Source organism: Oncorhynchus keta, chromosome 23, assembly GCF_023373465.1.
Source record: "Oncorhynchus keta strain PuntledgeMale-10-30-2019 chromosome 23, Oket_V2, whole genome shotgun sequence".
In the NCBI taxonomy this organism is placed as follows: domain Eukaryota; kingdom Metazoa; phylum Chordata; class Actinopteri; order Salmoniformes; family Salmonidae; genus Oncorhynchus; species Oncorhynchus keta.
In genome coordinates this window covers 375109-393448 of record NC_068443.1, presented here as the reverse complement: position 1 = coordinate 393448, position 18340 = coordinate 375109, and the positions used below count along the sequence as shown (strand labels likewise).

Genomic DNA, 18340 nt, shown 5'->3' with positions numbered 1-18340 from the left:
GGGACAGGGATACTGGAGTGATGGAGGTAGATAGTATAGGGGGTAAGGTGACAGGGATACTGGAGTGATGGAGGTAGATATGTATAGGGGTAAGGTGACAGGGATACTGGAGTGATGGAGGTAGATATGTATAGGGGAAGGAGACAGGGATACTGGAGTGATGGAGGTAGATATGTATAGGGGAAGGAGACAGGTATACTGGAGTGATGGAGGTAGATATGTATAGGGGTAAGGGACAGGGATACTGGAGTGATGGAGGTAGATATGTATAGGGGAAGGGACAGGGATACTGGAGTGATGGAGGTAGTATAGGGGTAAGGTGACAGGGATACTGGAGTGATGGAGGTAGATCTGTATAGGGGGAAGGTGACAGGGATACTGGAGTGATGGAGGTAGATATGTATAGGGGAAGGGAGACAGGGATACTGGAGTGATGGAGGTAGATATGTATAGGGGTAAGGTGACAGGGATACTGGAGTGATGGAGGTAGATATGTATAGGGGAAGGTGACAGGGATACTGGAGTGATGGAGGTAGATATGTATAGGGGGAAGGTGACAGGGATACTGGAGTGATGGAGGTAGATATGTATAGGGGGAAGGAGACAGGGATACTGGAGTGATGGAGGTAGATATGTATAGGGGGAAGGTGACAGGGATACTGGAGTGATGGAGGTAGATATGTATAGGGGTAAGGTGACAGGGATACTGGAGTGATGGAGGTAGATATGTATAGGGGTAAGGTGACAGGGATACTGGAGTGATGGAGGTAGATATGTATAGGGGGAAGGAGACAGGGATACTGGAGTGATGGAGGTAGATATGTATAGGGGAAGGTGACAGGGATACTGGAGTGATGGAGGTAGATATGTATAGGGGTAAGGTGACAGGGATACTGGAGTGATGGAGGTAGATATGTATAGGGGAAGGTGACAGGGATACTGGAGGAGTGATGGAGGTAGATATGTATAGGGGAAGGTGACAGGGATACTGGAGTGATGGAGGTAGATATGTATAGGGGTAAGGTGACAGGGATACTGGAGTGATGGAGGTAGATATGTATAGGGGAAGGAGACAGGGATACTGGAGTGATGGAGGTAGATATGTATAGGGTAAGGTGACAGGGATACTGGGTGATGGAGGTAGATATGTATGAAGGTGACAGGGATACTGGAGTGATGGAGGTAGATATGTATAGGGGTAAGGTGACAGGGATACTGGAGTGATGGAGGTAGATATGTATAGGGGTAAGGTGACAGGGATACTGGAGTGATGGAGGTAGATATGTATAGGGGTAAGGTGACAGGGATACTGGAGTGATGGAGGTAGATATGTATAGGGGGAAGGTGACAGGGATACTGGAGTGATGGAGGTAGATATGTATAGGGGTAAGGTGACAGGGATACTGGAGTGATGGAGGTAGATATGTATAGGGGTAAGGTGACAGGGATACTGGAGTGATGGAGGTAGATATGTATAGGGGAAGGTGACAGGGATACTGGAGTGATGGAGGTAGATATGTATAGGGGTAAGGTGACAGGGATACTGGAGTGATGGAGGTAGATATGTATAGGGGTAAGGTGACAGGGATACTGGAGTGATGGAGGTAGATATGTATAGGGGAAGGAGACAGGGATACTGGAGTGATGGAGGTAGATATGTATAGGGGAAGGAGACAGGGATACTGGAGTGATGGAGGTAGATATGTATAGGGGAAGGAGACAGGGATACTGGAGTGATGGAGGTAGATATGTATAGGGGTAAGGTGACAGGGATACTGGAGTGATGGAGGTAGATATGTAGAGGGGAAGGAGACAGGGATACTGGAGTGATGGAGGTAGATATGTATAGGGGAAGGAGACAGGTATACTGGAGTGATGGAGGTAGATATGTATAGGGGAAGGTGACAGGGATACTGGAGTGATGGAGGTAGATATGTACAGGGGAAGGAGACAGGGATACTGGAGTGATGGAGGTAGATATGTATAGGGGTAAGGTGACAGGGATACTGGAGTGATGGAGGTAGATATATATAGGGGTAAGGTGACAGGGATACTAGAGTGATGGAGGTAGATATCTATAGGGGGAAGGTGACAGTGATACTGGAGTGATGGAGGTAGATATGTATAGGGGTAAGGTGACAGGGATACTGTAGTGATGGAGGTAGATATGTATAGGGGTAAGGTGACAGGGATACTAGAGTGATGGAGGTAGATATGTATAGGGGGAAGGAGACAGGGATACTGGAGTGATGGAGGTAGATATGTATAGGGGTAAGGTGACAGGGATACTGGAGTGATGGAGGTAGATATGTATAGGGGTAAGGTGACAGGGATACTAGAGTGATGGAGGTAGATATGTATAGGGGGAAGGAGACAGGGATACTGGAGTGATGGAGGTAGATATGTATAGGGGTAAGGTGACAGGGATACTGGAGTGATGGAGGTAGATATGTATAGGGGTAAGGTGACAGGGATACTGGAGTGATGGAGGTAGATATGTATAGGGGAAGGAGACAGGGATATTGGAGTGATGGAGGTAGATATGTATAGGGGGAAGGTGACAGGGATACTGGAGGGATGGAGGTAGATATGTACAGGGGTAAGGTGACAGGGATACTGGAGTGATGGAGGTAGATATGTATAGGGATACTGGAGTGATGGAGGTAGATATGTATAGGGGTAAGGTGACAGGGATACTGGAGTGATGGAGGTAGATATGTATAGGGGTAAGGAGACAGGGATACTGGAGTGATGGAGGTAGATATGTATAGGGGGAAGGAGACAGGGATACTGGAGTGATGGAGGTAGATATGTATAGGGGTATATGTTTTGCGTTCATGTTCACATAAAATTTGATTTGATTTGCATGTCACCTCCATTCGCTATTCCAGTACAGAATATGGATGCCGTTTTTTTTACGGGCCATTCTAAATGTAAAAAATAATTCCACTCGTATGCTGTATGTTTATACAACTTATAAACATGAAGCATAGTCTGATGGTTGAGAATATTATCATGTGCTTGTCAAACTGGATAAAGAGTGTGCAACCTGCGCGATCGGCAGAGCAGAGCTCGTGCCCTTCATGCGACTTTTTTTTCATATCATCGTTAGTAGCACCATGTGGCCTTATAATGTATTAAACATCTAAACATATAGCCCAACTAAAGTTGCATAAAATAACTAAATTAAGCAAATAGGAGAAGCATTTTATTTCTTAACTGCTCAACACAGAACAGCTGTCTGTATGTGATTTCTCTTGGAAATCGTTCAAGTTGTTGACTGGTTCAACGAAGCACGTCGGAAATGTCAGTTTCCTCGTTCCCGACGAGCACGTGAACGCTGAATTAGTCATGCGTAGTGTAGGACCACTGACTGGCTATTCAAAGACCATAACACGTCGTGGTCCAGTTCGATCTCCGGCGGGCCTCTGTAGCTCAGTTGGTATAGCAGGGTGCTTCTAGTGGTAGTGGATTCGATTCCCGCGACCACTCATATGTAACATGTATGCACAGATGACTAAAAGTCACTGGATAATAGTGTCTGTTGAATGGAGTATACAGAATATATACACATGGATTCCTTTGAAATGGATGAATAATAATACAACACTAAGTTGTGAACTAGTATTTTTTATTTGAATCTAACAAACATAACAGTGATTGATCCCTTTATGTATTGTCAGAAAACACTATGAAGCTGCAATGTTCAATAGAAAACAACTCAATACAAATACTACACTAAGAATTACTATTCAAATTCAGTGTGTTGATTTCAATTCAATCTACAGTAGTTTCTTTCAACAGTGTAATACATTTTTAACAGTGACACCTCGATAGCCTTTCAAGATGGCTGCCGAATTCCAAAAGAGAATTCTGAATTCCAAAAGAGAATTCTGAATTCCAAAAGTGAATTCTGAATTCGAAAAGAGAAATCTGAATAACAAAAGACAATTCCAAATTCCAAAAGAGAATTCTGAATTCGAAAAGAGAAATCTGAATTCCAAAAGACAATTCTGAATTCCAAAAGAAAAATCGGAATTCCAAAAGACAATTCCAAATTCCAAAAGAGAAATCTGAATTACAAAAGAGAATTCCGCTTGTTGGTGGAGCCAGGTCTTGAGATGGTATAAAACATTTTCCAGCTTAAAATATCAAGTGAACAATTGTCTATTTGAACAAATATAAAATAAAGTAGAAGTATTTATCTACTACAGTTCAATTACATCCTAAGCAGCCTGTAGGAAAAAAATGATACGAAAAGTGAATGTTAGTTCACTCTCCATAGCTAGAATAAAAACCCATCAGTCCTCTGTAGGGTCTAGAGGACATGGTGTTTCACAATGTTCCTCACAGATTCAGACATTTATATCTGATAAGGAACTGCTGGTTTTAAATCAATCAGATACTAATTGTCCCTCACGTGTATCCCAAATGGAACCTCAATCCCTATATAGCGCACTATAACGAGGAATAAGGTGCTATATCAGTCGCTATATCAGTCTCTATATCAGTCTCTATATCAGTCATTATATCAGTCACTATATCAGTCACTATATCAGTCACTATATCAGTCTCTATATCAGTCTCTATATCAGTCATTATATCAGTCACTATATCAGTCACTATATCAGTCATTATATCAGTCACTATATCACTCTATATCAGTCATTATATCAGCCACTATATCAGCCACTATATCAGTCATTATATCAGCCACTATATCAGCCACTATATCAGTCACTATATCAGTCACTATATCAGTCACTATATCAGTCACTATATCAGCCACTATATCACTCTATATCAGTCATTATATCAGTCACTATATCAGTCACTATATCAGTCACTATATCAGTCACTATATCAGTCACTATATCAGTCACTATATCAGTCACTATATCAGTCATTATATCAGCCACTATATCAGTCACTATATCAGTCACTATATCAGTCACTATATCAGCCACTATATCAGTCACTATATCAGTCACTATATCAGTCACTATATCAGTCACTATATCAGTCACTATATCACTCTATATCAGTCATTATATCAGCCACTATATCAGTCACTATATCAGTCATTATATCAGTCACTATATCAGTCATTATATCAGTCATTATATCAGCCACTATATCAGTCACTATATCACTCTATATCAGTCATTATATCAGCCACTATATCAGTCACTATATCAGTCATTATATCAGTCACTATATCAGTCATTATATCAGTCATTATATCAGTCACTATATCAGTCATTATATCAGCCACTATATCAGTCACTATATCAGTCATTATATCAGCCACTATATCAGTCACTATATCAGTCATTATATCAGTCACTATATCAGTCATTATATCAGCCACTATATCAGTCACTATATCAGTCATTATATCAGTCACTATATCAGTCATTATATCAGCCACTATATCAGTCACTATATCAGTCATTATATCAGCCACTATATCAGTCACTATATCAGTCATTATATCAGTCATTATATCAGTCACTATATCAGTCACTATATCAGTCACTATATCAGTCACTATATCAGTCATTATATCAGCCACTATATCAGTCACTATATCAGTCATTATATCAGCCACTATATCAGTCACTATATCAGTCACTATATCAGTCACTATATCAGTCACTATATCAGTCATTATATCAGCCACTATATCAGTCACTATATCAGTCACTATATCAGTCACTATATCAGTCACTATATCAGTCACTATATCAGTCACTATATCAGCCACTATATCAGTCACTATATCAGTCACTATATCAGCCACTATATCAGTCACTATATCAGTCACTATATCAGTCATTATATCAGCCACTATATCAGTCACTATATCAGTCATTATATCAGTCACTATATCAGTCATTATATCAGCCACTATATCAGTCACTATATCAGTCATTATATCAGCCACTATATCAGTCACTATATCAGTCATTATATCAGCCACTATATCAGTCACTATATCAGTCATTATATCAGTCACTATATCAGTCACTATATCAGTCATTATATCAGCCACTATATCAGTCACTATATCAGTCACTATATCAGTCACTATATCAGTCACTATATCAGTCACTATATCAGTCATTATATCAGCCACTATATCAGTCATTATATCAGTCATTATATCAGCCACTATATCAGTCACTATATCAGTCACTATATCAGTCATTATATCAGCCACTATATCAGTCACTATATCAGTCATTATATCAGTCACTATATCAGTCATTATATCAGCCACTATATCAGTCACTATATCAGTCACTATATCAGTCATTATATCAGTCACTATATCAGTCATTATATCAGCCACTATATCAGTCACTATATCAGTCATTATATCAGTCACTATATCAGTCATTATATCAGCCACTATATCAGTCACTATATCAGTCATTATATCAGCCACTATATCAGTCACTATATCAGTCATTATATCAGTCATTATATCAGTCACTATATCAGTCACTATATCAGCCACTATATCAGTCACTATATCAGTCATTATATCAGCCACTATATCAGTCACTATATCAGTCATTATATCAGCCACTATATCAGTCACTATATCAGTCATTATATCAGTCACTATATCAGTCACTATATCAGTCATTATATCAGCCACTATATCAGTCACTATATCAGTCACTATATCAGTCACTATATCAGTCATTATATCAGCCACTATATCAGTCATTATATCAGTCATTATATCAGCCACTATATCAGTCACTATATCAGTCACTATATCAGTCATTATATCAGTCACTATATCAGTCACTATATCAGTCATTATATCAGTCACTATATCAGTCATTATATCAGTCACTATATCAGTCACTATATCAGTCACTATATCAGTCACTATATCAGTCACTATATCAGTCACTATATCAGTCACTATATCAGTCACTATATCAGTCATTATATCAGCCACTATATCAGTCACTATATCAGTCACTATATCAGTCACTATATCAGTCACTATATCAGTCATTATATCAGCCACTATATCAGTCACTATATCAGTCACTATATCAGTCACTATATCAGTCACTATATCAGTCACTATATCAGCCACTATATCAGTCACTATATCAGTCATTATATCAGTCACTATATCAGTCACTATATCAGTCACTATATCAGTCATTATATCAGCCACTATATCAGTCATTATATCAGTCATTATATCAGCCACTATATCAGTCACTATATCAGTCACTATATCAGTCATTATATCAGCCACTATATCAGTCACTATATCAGTCATTATATCAGTCACTATATCAGTCATTATATCAGCCACTATATCAGTCACTATATCAGTCACTATATCAGTCATTATATCAGTCACTATATCAGTCACTATATCAGTCACTATATCAGTCACTATATCAGTCATTATATCAGTCACTATATCAGTCATTATATCAGTCACTATATCAGTCACTATATCAGTCACTATATCAGTCACTATATCAGTCACTATATCAGTCACTATATCAGTCACTATATCAGTCACTATATCAGTCACTATATCAGTCACTATATCACTCTATATCAGTCACTATATCAGTCACTATATCAGTCACTATATCAGTCATTATATCAGTCACTATATCAGTCATTATATCAGTCATTATATCAGCCACTATATCAGTCACTATATCACTCTATATCAGTCATTATATCAGCCACTATATCAGTCACTATATCAGTCATTATATCAGTCACTATATCAGTCATTATATCAGTCATTATATCAGTCATTATATCAGTCACTATATCAGTCACTATATCAGTCACTATATCAGTCATTATATCAGTCACTATATCAGTCATTATATCAGCCACTATATCAGTCACTATATCAGTCATTATATCAGCCACTATATCAGTCACTATATCAGTCATTATATCAGTCACTATATCAGTCATTATATCAGCCACTATATCAGTCACTATATCAGTCATTATATCAGTCACTATATCAGTCATTATATCAGCCACTATATCAGTCACTATATCAGTCATTATATCAGCCACTATATCAGTCACTATATCAGTCATTATATCAGTCATTATATCAGTCACTATATCAGTTATATCAGCCACTATATCAGTCACTATATCAGTCATTATATCAGCCACTATATCAGTCACTATATCAGTCATTATATCAGCCACTATATCAGTCACTATATCAGTCATTATATCAGTCACTATATCAGTCACTATATCAGTCATTATATCAGCCACTATATCAGTCACTATATCAGTCACTATATCAGTCACTATATCAGTCACTATATCAGTCACTATATCAGTCATTATATCAGCCACTATATCAGTCATTATATCAGTCATTATATCAGCCACTATATCAGTCACTATATCAGTCACTATATCAGTCATTATATCAGCCACTATATCAGTCACTATATCAGTCATTATATCAGTCACTATATCAGTCATTATATCAGCCACTATATCAGTCACTATATCAGTCATTATATCAGCCACTATATCAGTCACTATATCAGTCATTATATCAGCCACTATATCAGTCACTATATCAGTCATTATATCAGTCACTATATCAGTCACTATATCAGTCATTATATCAGCCACTATATCAGTCACTATATCAGTCACTATATCAGTCACTATATCAGTCACTATATCAGTCACTATATCAGTCATTATATCAGCCACTATATCAGTCATTATATCAGTCATTATATCAGCCACTATATCAGTCACTATATCAGTCACTATATCAGTCATTATATCAGCCACTATATCAGTCACTATATCAGTCATTATATCAGTCACTATATCAGTCATTATATCAGCCACTATATCAGTCACTATATCAGTCACTATATCAGTCATTATATCAGTCACTATATCAGTCATTATATCAGCCACTATATCAGTCACTAGGGGTGGATCAGTCATTATATCAGTCACTATATCAGTCATTATATCAGCCACTATATCAGTCACTATATCAGTCATTATATCAGCCACTATATCAGTCACTATATCAGTCATTATATCAGTCATTATATCAGTCACTATATCAGTCACTATATCAGCCACTATATCAGTCACTATATCAGTCATTATATCAGCCACTATATCAGTCACTATATCAGTCATTATATCAGCCACTATATCAGTCACTATATCAGTCATTATATCAGTCACTATATCAGTCACTATATCAGTCATTATATCAGCCACTATATCAGTCACTATATCAGTCACTATATCAGTCACTATATCAGTCACTATATCAGTCACTATATCAGTCACTATATCAGTCATTATATCAGTCACTATATCAGTCACTATATCAGTCACTATATCAGTCATTATATCAGTCACTATATCAGTCACTATATCAGTCACTATATCAGTCACTATATCAGTCACTATATCAGTCACTATATCAGCCACTATATCAGTCACTATATCAGTCATTATATCAGTCACTATATCAGTCATTATATCAGTCACTATATCAGTCACTATATCAGTCACTATATCAGTCATTATATCAGTCACTATATCAGTCATTATATCAGTCACTATATCAGTCACTATATCAGTCACTATATCAGTCACTATATCAGTCATTATATCAGCCACTATATCAGTCACTATATCAGTCATTATATCAGCCACTATATCAGTCACTATATCAGTCATTATATCAGTCATTATATCAGTCACTATATCAGTCACTATATCAGCCACTATATCAGTCACTATATCAGTCATTATATCAGCCACTATATCAGTCACTATATCAGTCATTATATCAGCCACTATATCAGTCACTATATCAGTCATTATATCAGTCACTATATCAGTCACTATATCAGTCACTATATCAGTCACTATATCAGTCACTATATCAGTCACTATATCAGTCACTATATCAGTCATTATATCAGTCACTATATCAGTCACTATATCAGTCACTATATCAGTCACTATATCAGTCATTATATCAGTCACTATATCAGTCACTATATCAGTCATTATATCAGTCATTATATCAGTCACTATATCAGTCACTATATCAGTCATTATATCAGTCACTATATCAGTCACTATATCAGTCACTATATCAGTCACTATATCAGTCACTATATCAGTCACTATATCAGTCATTATATCAGTCACTATATCACTCTATATCAGTCACTATATCAGTCACTATATCAGTCACTATATCAGTCACTATATCAGTCACTATATCAGTCACTATATCAGTCACTATATCAGTCATTATATCAGTCACTATATCACTCTATATCAGTCACTATATCAGTCACTATATCAGTCACTATATCAGTCACTATATCAGTCATTATATCAGTCACTATATCAGTCACTATATCAGTCACTATATCAGTCACTATATCAGTCACTATATCAGTCACTATATCAGTCACTATATCAGTCATTATATCAGTCACTATATCAGTCATTATATCAGTCACTATATCAGTCACTATATCACTCTATATCAGTCACTATATCAGTCACTATATCAGTCACTATATCAGTCACTATATCAGTCATTATATCAGTCTATATCAGTCACTATATCAGTCACTATATCAGTCATTATATCAGTCACTATATCAGTCACTATATCACTCTATATCAGTCACTATATCACTCTATATCAGTCATTATATCATTATACAGCATTATCGATGGAGTAGAGGGGGTGGGGGGTCTTTAACAGCATTATCGATGGAGTAGAGGGGGTGGGGGGTATTTAACAGCATTATCAATGGAGTAGAGGGGGTGGGGGGTATTTAACAGCATTATCGATGGAGTAGAGGGTGTGGAGGGGTATTTAACAGCATTATCGATGGGGTAGAGGGGGTGGGGGGTATTTAACAGCATTATCGATGGAGTAGAGGGGTGGGGGGTATTTAACAGCATTATCGATGGAGTAGAGGGGGTGGGGTTATTTAACAGCATTATCGATGGAGTAGAGGGGGTGGGGGGTATTTAACAGCATTATCGATGGAGTAGAGGGGGTGGGGGTATTTAACAGCATTGTCGATGGAGTAGAGGGGTGGGGGTCTTTACAGCATTATCGATGGGGTAGAGGGTGTGGGGTCTTTAACAGCATTATCGATGGAGTAGAGGGGCGGGGGTCTTTACAGCATTATCGATGGGGTAGAGGTGTGGGGGTCTTTAACAGCATTATCGATGGAGTAGAGGGGGTGGGGGTCTTTAACAGCATTATCGATGGAGTAGAGGGGGTGGGGGGTATTTAACAGCATTATCGATGGAGTAGAGGGGGTGGGGTCTTTAACAGCATTATCGATGGAGTAGAGGGGGTGGGGGGTATTTAACAGCATTATCGATGGAGTAGAGGGGGTGGGGGGTATTTAACCGCATTATCGATGGAGTAGAGGGGTGGGGGGTATTTAACAGCATTATCGATGGAGTAGAGGGGGTGGGGGTATTTAACAGCATTATCGATGGAGTAGAGGGGGTGGGGGGTATTTAACAGCATTATCGATGGAGTAGAGGGGGTGGGGGTCTTTAACAGCATTATCGATGGAGTAGAGGGGGTGGGGGGTATTTAACAGCATTGTCGATGGAGTAGAGGGGGTGGGGGGTCTTTAACAGAAGTATCGATGGAGTAGAGGGGGTGGGGGTCTTTAACAGCATTATCGATGGAGTAGAGGGGGTGGGGGGTCTTTAACAGAAGTATCGATGGAGTAGAGGGGTGGGGGGTATTTAACAGCATTATCGATGGAGTAGAGGGGGTGGGGGGTCTTTAACAGCATTATCGATGGAGTAGAGGGGTGGGGGGTATTTAACAGCATTATTGATGGAGTAGAGGGGGGTGGGGGGTCTTTAACAGCATTATCGATATATAATACATCACTATAACTACATCGCTGCTGTTCAGACTCTACAGCAACATTTTAAGAACTATTCTAAAAAGCCCTGAGAAACAGTAATCTACTGTATGTGATCACTATGTCGGTTCACCACAGTCACTAAAGCCCTGATATACAGTAGTCTACTGTATGTGATCACCATGTCGGTTCACCACAGTCATTAAAGCCCTGATATACAGTAATCTACTGTATGTGATCACCATGTCGGTTCACCACAGTCATTAAAGCCCTGAGAAACAGTAATCTACTGTATGTGATCACCATGTCGGTTCACCACAGTCACTAAAGCCCTGATATACAGTAGTCTACTGTATGTGATCACCATGTCGGTTCACCACAGTCATTAAAGCCCTGATATACAGTAGTCTACTGTATGTGATCACCATGTCGGTTCACCACAGTCATTAAAGCCCTGATATACAGTAGTCTACTGTATGTGATCACCATGTCGGTTCACCACAGTCATTAAAGCCCTGATATACAGTAGTCTACTGTATGTGATCACCAGGTCGGTTCACCAAAGTCATTAAAGACAAGTGCTGTAGTGGTGATTCAGACATCAGGACCCTTTTGTAACCTGTGGAAAAAGGACATAGAATGTATATCCCAAATAGCACACTATTCCCTATATAGTGCACTACGTTTGGCCAGGGCCCTATGAGTAGTGCACTATAAAGGGAATATGGAGGGGCCATTTGGGACACAAGCAGAAAACTAGGTTGAGTGGGACATGACTGAAGTGATTCTGTCTTTTAGGGTGCAACACTGGTAACCCTACAAAACAGAGCCTCTTTCTCTACTGGCTGGTATTTGTCCAGTTGGCTGGTTGAGGACGTGGAGCTGTGGTACTCAGGGGGATTGGTAGCCTGGTCCCAGATCTGTTTGTGAGGTCTTGCCAGCTGTAAACAGATCTGGGACCAGGCCAAGGAATCAGGGGAAAGTTAAAACGTGTCCCTGTTTGGCGTCTCCGATAGCGCCCCAGACGTCGAACACAAACTCGTCAGGAAAAGCGAAGTCCCCGAGAGCCTCGTCCAGAGCCATGGCAAACTCATCAGGGTTCTTCTTGTCCCGACCCACCTCCACCATGGTCGCCGCTAGAGAGTGGGGGGGGGGGGCGGAGAGAGGAGAGGAGAGGAGAGGAGAGAGGAGACAGGAGAGAGGGGGGGAGACAGGAGAGAGGGGAGAGAGGAGAAAGGAGAGAGGGGGAGATAGAGGAGAGAGGAGAAAGGGGGGAGAGAGGAGATAGGAGAGGAGAGAGGAGAGAGGGGAGAGAGGAGAGGAGACAGGAGAGAGGAGATAGGAGAGGAGACAAGGAGAGAGGAGAGGAGAGAGGAGAAGGGGGGGAGATAGGAGAGAGAGGAGAGGAGACAGGAGAGAGGAGAGAGGGGGGGAGATAGGAGAGAGGGGAGAGAGGAGAGGAGACAGGAGAGGGGAGAAAGGGGGGGAGAGAGGAGATAGGGGAGACAGGAGAGAGGGAATGGGGGGAGAGAGGAGACAGTAGAGAGGAGAGAGGGGGGAGAGAGAGAGAGGGGAGAGGAGAGAGGAGAGGAGACAGGAGAGAGGAGACAGGAGAGAGGAGAGAGGGGATTGGGGGGGGGAGGGAGATAGGAGAGAAGAGAGGAGACGAGACAGGATAGAAGAGAGGGGAGGGAGATAGGAGAGAGGAGAGAGGGGGGAGATAGGAGAGAGGAGAGGAGACAGGAGAGAGGAGAGAGGAGAGGGGGAGATAGAGAGAGGAGATGAGACAGGAGAGAGGAGAGAGGAGAGAGGGGGAGATAGGAGAGAGGAGAGGAGAGAGGAGAGGAGACAGGAGAGAGGAGACAGGAGAGGAGACAGGAGAGAGGTGGGGAGATAGGAGAGAGGAGAGAGGAGAGGGGGGGGAGATAGGAGAGAGGAAACAGGAGAGGAGACAGGGGAGAGGGGGGAGAGGGGAGAGAGGGGAGAGAGGAGAGGAGACAGGAGAGGGGGGGGAGATAGGAGAGAGGAGACAGGAGAGGAGACAGGAGAGAGGGGGGGAGATAGGAGAGAGTGGAGAGAGGAGAGGAGACAGGAGAGAGGAGAGAGGAGAGGAGACAGGAGAGAGGAGAGAGGAGAAAGGGGGGGAGAGGAGATAGGGGAGAGAGGAGAGGAGAGGAGACAGGAGAGAGGAGAGAGTGGAGAGAGGAGAGGAGACAGGAGAGAGGAGAGGAGACAGCAGAGAGGAGAGAGGGGAAAGGGGGAGAGGAGAAGAGACAGGAGAGAGGAGAGAGGAGAGAGGAGAAAGAGGGGAGAGAGTTAGTTAGCTCGGGGAGCTTTCACAAATTTATACAATTCTCTCAGTGGTTGAAATGTTGCTGTTGAAACTGTGTGTGTGCGTGTGTGTGTGTGCGTGCGTGTGCGTGTGTGTGTGCGTGCGTGTGTGTGCGTGTGTGTGCGTGTGTGTGCGTTTGTGTGCGTGCGGTGCGGTGTGTGGTGCGTGTGTGCGTGTGTGTGAGTGCGTTTGTGTGTGTGTGCGTGCGTGTGTGTGCGTGTGTGTGCGTGGTGTGTGCGTTTGTGTGCTGTGTGTGTGCGTGTGTGTGCGTGTGTGTGCGTGTGTGTGCATGTGTGTGCGTGTGTGCGTGTGTGTAGTGTGTGTGCGTGTGCGTAGCGTGCGTGTGCGTGCGTGTGCGTGCGTGTGCGTGTGTGTGCGTGTGTGTGCGTGTGTACTCACCCAGTTCTGTATCTCTGATACCCATGTAAGTCTCCAGTAGGTCATCCACCTTCTTCACTGCTCTCTCCTCAAACTCTGTAGGCTGGAAAACACAAGATATTCCACACTCCTCTCTGAGTAATAGATAATATACTGTATAGTAATAGATAATATACTGTATAGTAATAGATAATATACTGTATAGTAATAGATTAATATACTGTATAGTAATAGATAATACACTGTACAGTAATAGATAATACACTGTACAGTAATAGATAATATACTGTATAGTAATAGATAATACACTGTACAGTAATAGATAATATACTGTACAGTAATAGATAATATACTGTATAGTAATAGATAATATACTGTATAGTAATAGATTAATATACTGTATAGTAATAGATAATATACTGTATAGTAATAGATAATATACTGTATAGTAATAGATAATATACTGTATAGTAATAGATAATACACTGTACAGTAATAGATAATACACTGTACAGTAATAGATAATATACTGTATAGTAATAGATAATACACTGTACAGTAATAGATAATATACTGTATAGTAATAGATAATACACTGTACAGTAATAGATAATATACTGTATAGTAATAGATAATACACTGTACAGTAATAGATAATATACTGTATAGTAATAGATAATACACTGTACAGTAATAGATAATATACTGTGCAGTAATAGATAATACACTGTACAGTAATAGATAATACACTGTACAGTAATAGATAATATACTGTACAGTAATAGATAATATACTGTACAGTAATAGATAATACACTGTACAGTAATAGATAATATACTGTATAGTAATAGATAATACACTGTACAGTAATAGATAATATACTGTATAGTAATAGATAATACACTGTACAGTAATAGATAATACACTGTACAGTAATAGATAATATACTGTATAGTAATAGATAATACACTGTACAGTAATAGATAATATACTGTATAGTGATAGATAATATACTGTGCAGTAATAGATAATACACTGTATAGTAATAGATAATATACTGTATAGTAATAGATAATATACTGTGCAGTAATAGATAATATACTGTATTGTAATAGATAATATACTGTATAGTGATAGATAATATACTGTGCAGTAATAGATAATATACTGTATAGTAATAGATAGTAATAGATAATATACTGTGCAGTAATAGATAATACACTGTATAGTAATAGATAATATACTGTATAGTAATAGATAATATACTGTATAGTATTAGATAATATACTGTGCAGTAATAGATAATATACTGTATAGTAATAGATAATATACTGTACAGTAATAGATAATATACTGTACAGTAATAGATAATATACTGTATAGTAATAGATAATATACTGTACAGTAATAGATAATATACTGTACAGTAATAGATAATATACTGTACAGTAATAGATAATATACTTTATAGTAATAGATACTGTACAGTAATAGATAATATACTGTACAGTAATAGATAATATACTGTACAGTAATAGATAATACACTGTACAGTAATAGATAATATATTGTATAGTAATATATAATATACTGTACAGTAATAGATAATATACTGTACAGTAATAGATAATATACTGTATAGTAATAGATAATACACTGTACAGTAATAGATAATATACTGTATATTAATAGATAATATACTGTACAGTAATAGATAATACACTGTATAGTAATAGATAATATACTGTATAGTAATAGATAATATACTGTATCGTAATAGATAATATACTGTATAGTGATAGTTACTGTACAGTAATAGATAATATATTGTATAGTAATATATAATATACTGTACAGTAATAGATAATATACTGTACAGTAATAGATAATATACTGTATAGTAATAGATAATACACTGTACAGTAATAGATAATATACTGTATATTAATAGATAATATACTGTACAGTAATAGATAATACACTGTATAGTAATAGATAATATACTGTATAGTAATAGATAATATACTGTATCGTAATAGATAATATACTGTATAGTGATAGTTACTGTACAGTAATAGATAATATACTGTATAGTGATAGATACTGTACAGTAATAGATAATATACTGTATAGTAATAGATAATATACTGTATAGTGATAGATACTGTACAGTAATAGATAATATACTGTATAGTGATAGATAATATATTGTATAGTAATAGATAATATACTGTATAGTGATAGATAATATATTGTATAGTAATAGATAATATACTGTATAGTGATAGATAATATACTGTATAGTGATAGATACTGTATAGTAATAGATAATACACTGTACAGTAATGATAACGATACAAATGATTACATTACTTGGTACAAACCACTGCTTAGCCCAACATCAGCGGGAACCCCCTATCACAAGGGGCATGGGTGGTATTGTGAGGGGTGTAAGGGGACACGAATACACTCACCACTTCCTCTACGGTAGCAGGGCCCCTGGAGCGAAGTCTCAGAGTCCCTCTCCCTGTCCCCATCTTATTGTCACTGGCCTCCTTGGCTCCCTTTGACCGCGGCTCCAGCATCTCTGTTCAGCAACAATAATACACTTCAAGTAAACGCTTTCAGAGATAACGCTTTGAATGTGGCTAATGTATGTCTGACATACAAATGTGTTTTTACTACTGGGCTGGTATATATGTGACAAAGCATCCAGAATCACTAGAACTAGAATCCCTAGAATCACATCAACCTCTCTCTGGGTGATAACTTGCAACGAATTGCAAAAAATCGCTGAAGTTGGAGACTTTTATCTCCCTCACCAACTTCAAACATCTGCTATCTGAGCAGCTAACCGATTGCTGCAGCTGTGCATAGTCTATCGGTAAATAGCCCACCCATTTTCACCTACCTCATCCCCATACTGTTTTTATTTATTTACTTTTCTGCTCTTTTGCACACCAATATCTCTACCTGTACATGACCATCTGATCATTTATCACTCCAGTGTTATATAGACTCTCTTTTTTTTCCTACTGTGTTATTGACTTGATAATTGTTTACTCCATGTGTAACTCTGTGTTGTCTGTTCACATTGCTATGCTTTATCTTGGCCAGGTCGCAGTTGCAAATGAGAACTTGTTCTCAACTAGCCTACCTGGTTAAATAAAGGTGAAATTAAAAATTTAAAAACTTCAGGTAATCTGGACTACAATTAGTTGTGTTAGTGCCTGCACACCCTACAGCCCCCTACAGAGTTGGAGACCTCTGCCCTTGTCCCATGCACTCACCGAAGGCCTTCAACTCTACAAATGTTAAAGCCTACACCAGTCCCCAGCTGTCCACTCACTGAAGGCCTTCATCTCTACAAATGTTAAAGCCTACACGAGTCCCCAGCTGTCCACTCACCGAAGGCCTTCATCTCTACAAATGTTAAAGCCTACACCAGGCCCCAGCTGTCCACTCACCGAAGGCCTTCATGGGCTCCACCAGTTTGAGAGTGAACTTCTGGTCTTTCGGCAGCTCCTTCAGCATGAGAGCCACCTCGAAGTGACGTGATCCCACAATGTTCTTCCCGTTGATGCATTCTATGTGGTCTCCTACAGAGATCACCTTCACCTTGTCCACCACACTGCCCTCCTTGATACGCTGTTGGGGGGGAGAGAGAGATCTATGAGAC

At 39.1% G+C, this 18340-nt stretch overlaps 1 protein-coding gene and 1 long non-coding RNA gene across 7 annotated transcripts in view; one reads left to right on the top strand and one right to left on the bottom strand.

Moving 5' to 3' along the window:
• The first annotated feature begins 505 nt into the window (after window positions 1-505).
• Window positions 506-2548, top strand: LOC127911095 (uncharacterized). Of its 6 annotated transcripts, XR_008077597.1 has the most exons (4): window positions 506-626; window positions 674-814; window positions 1183-1438; window positions 2042-2548. It is a non-coding gene; the product is annotated as an uncharacterized LOC127911095 (long non-coding RNA). The 6 variants fall into 6 exon arrangements; XR_008077599.1 differs by having other exon boundaries at window positions 506-814; window positions 2183-2548; XR_008077598.1 differs by having other exon boundaries at window positions 506-814; window positions 1183-1464; window positions 2162-2548.
• Window positions 2549-11818: 9270 nt separating this feature from the next.
• Window positions 11819-18340, bottom strand: part of LOC127910850 (PDZ domain-containing protein GIPC1-like) — a 50399-nt gene continuing 43877 nt past the window's right edge. Inside the window, exons 3-6 of the mRNA XM_052475873.1 lie at window positions 18129-18309; window positions 17136-17248; window positions 14683-14764; window positions 11819-13087 (exon numbers count right to left, since the gene is read on the bottom strand). Of these exons, the coding sequence (XP_052331833.1) occupies window positions 12924-13087; window positions 14683-14764; window positions 17136-17248; window positions 18129-18309 (540 nt within the window). The 3' untranslated portion in view covers window positions 11819-12923. The remainder of the gene's footprint in view (window positions 13088-14682; window positions 14765-17135; window positions 17249-18128; window positions 18310-18340) is intronic.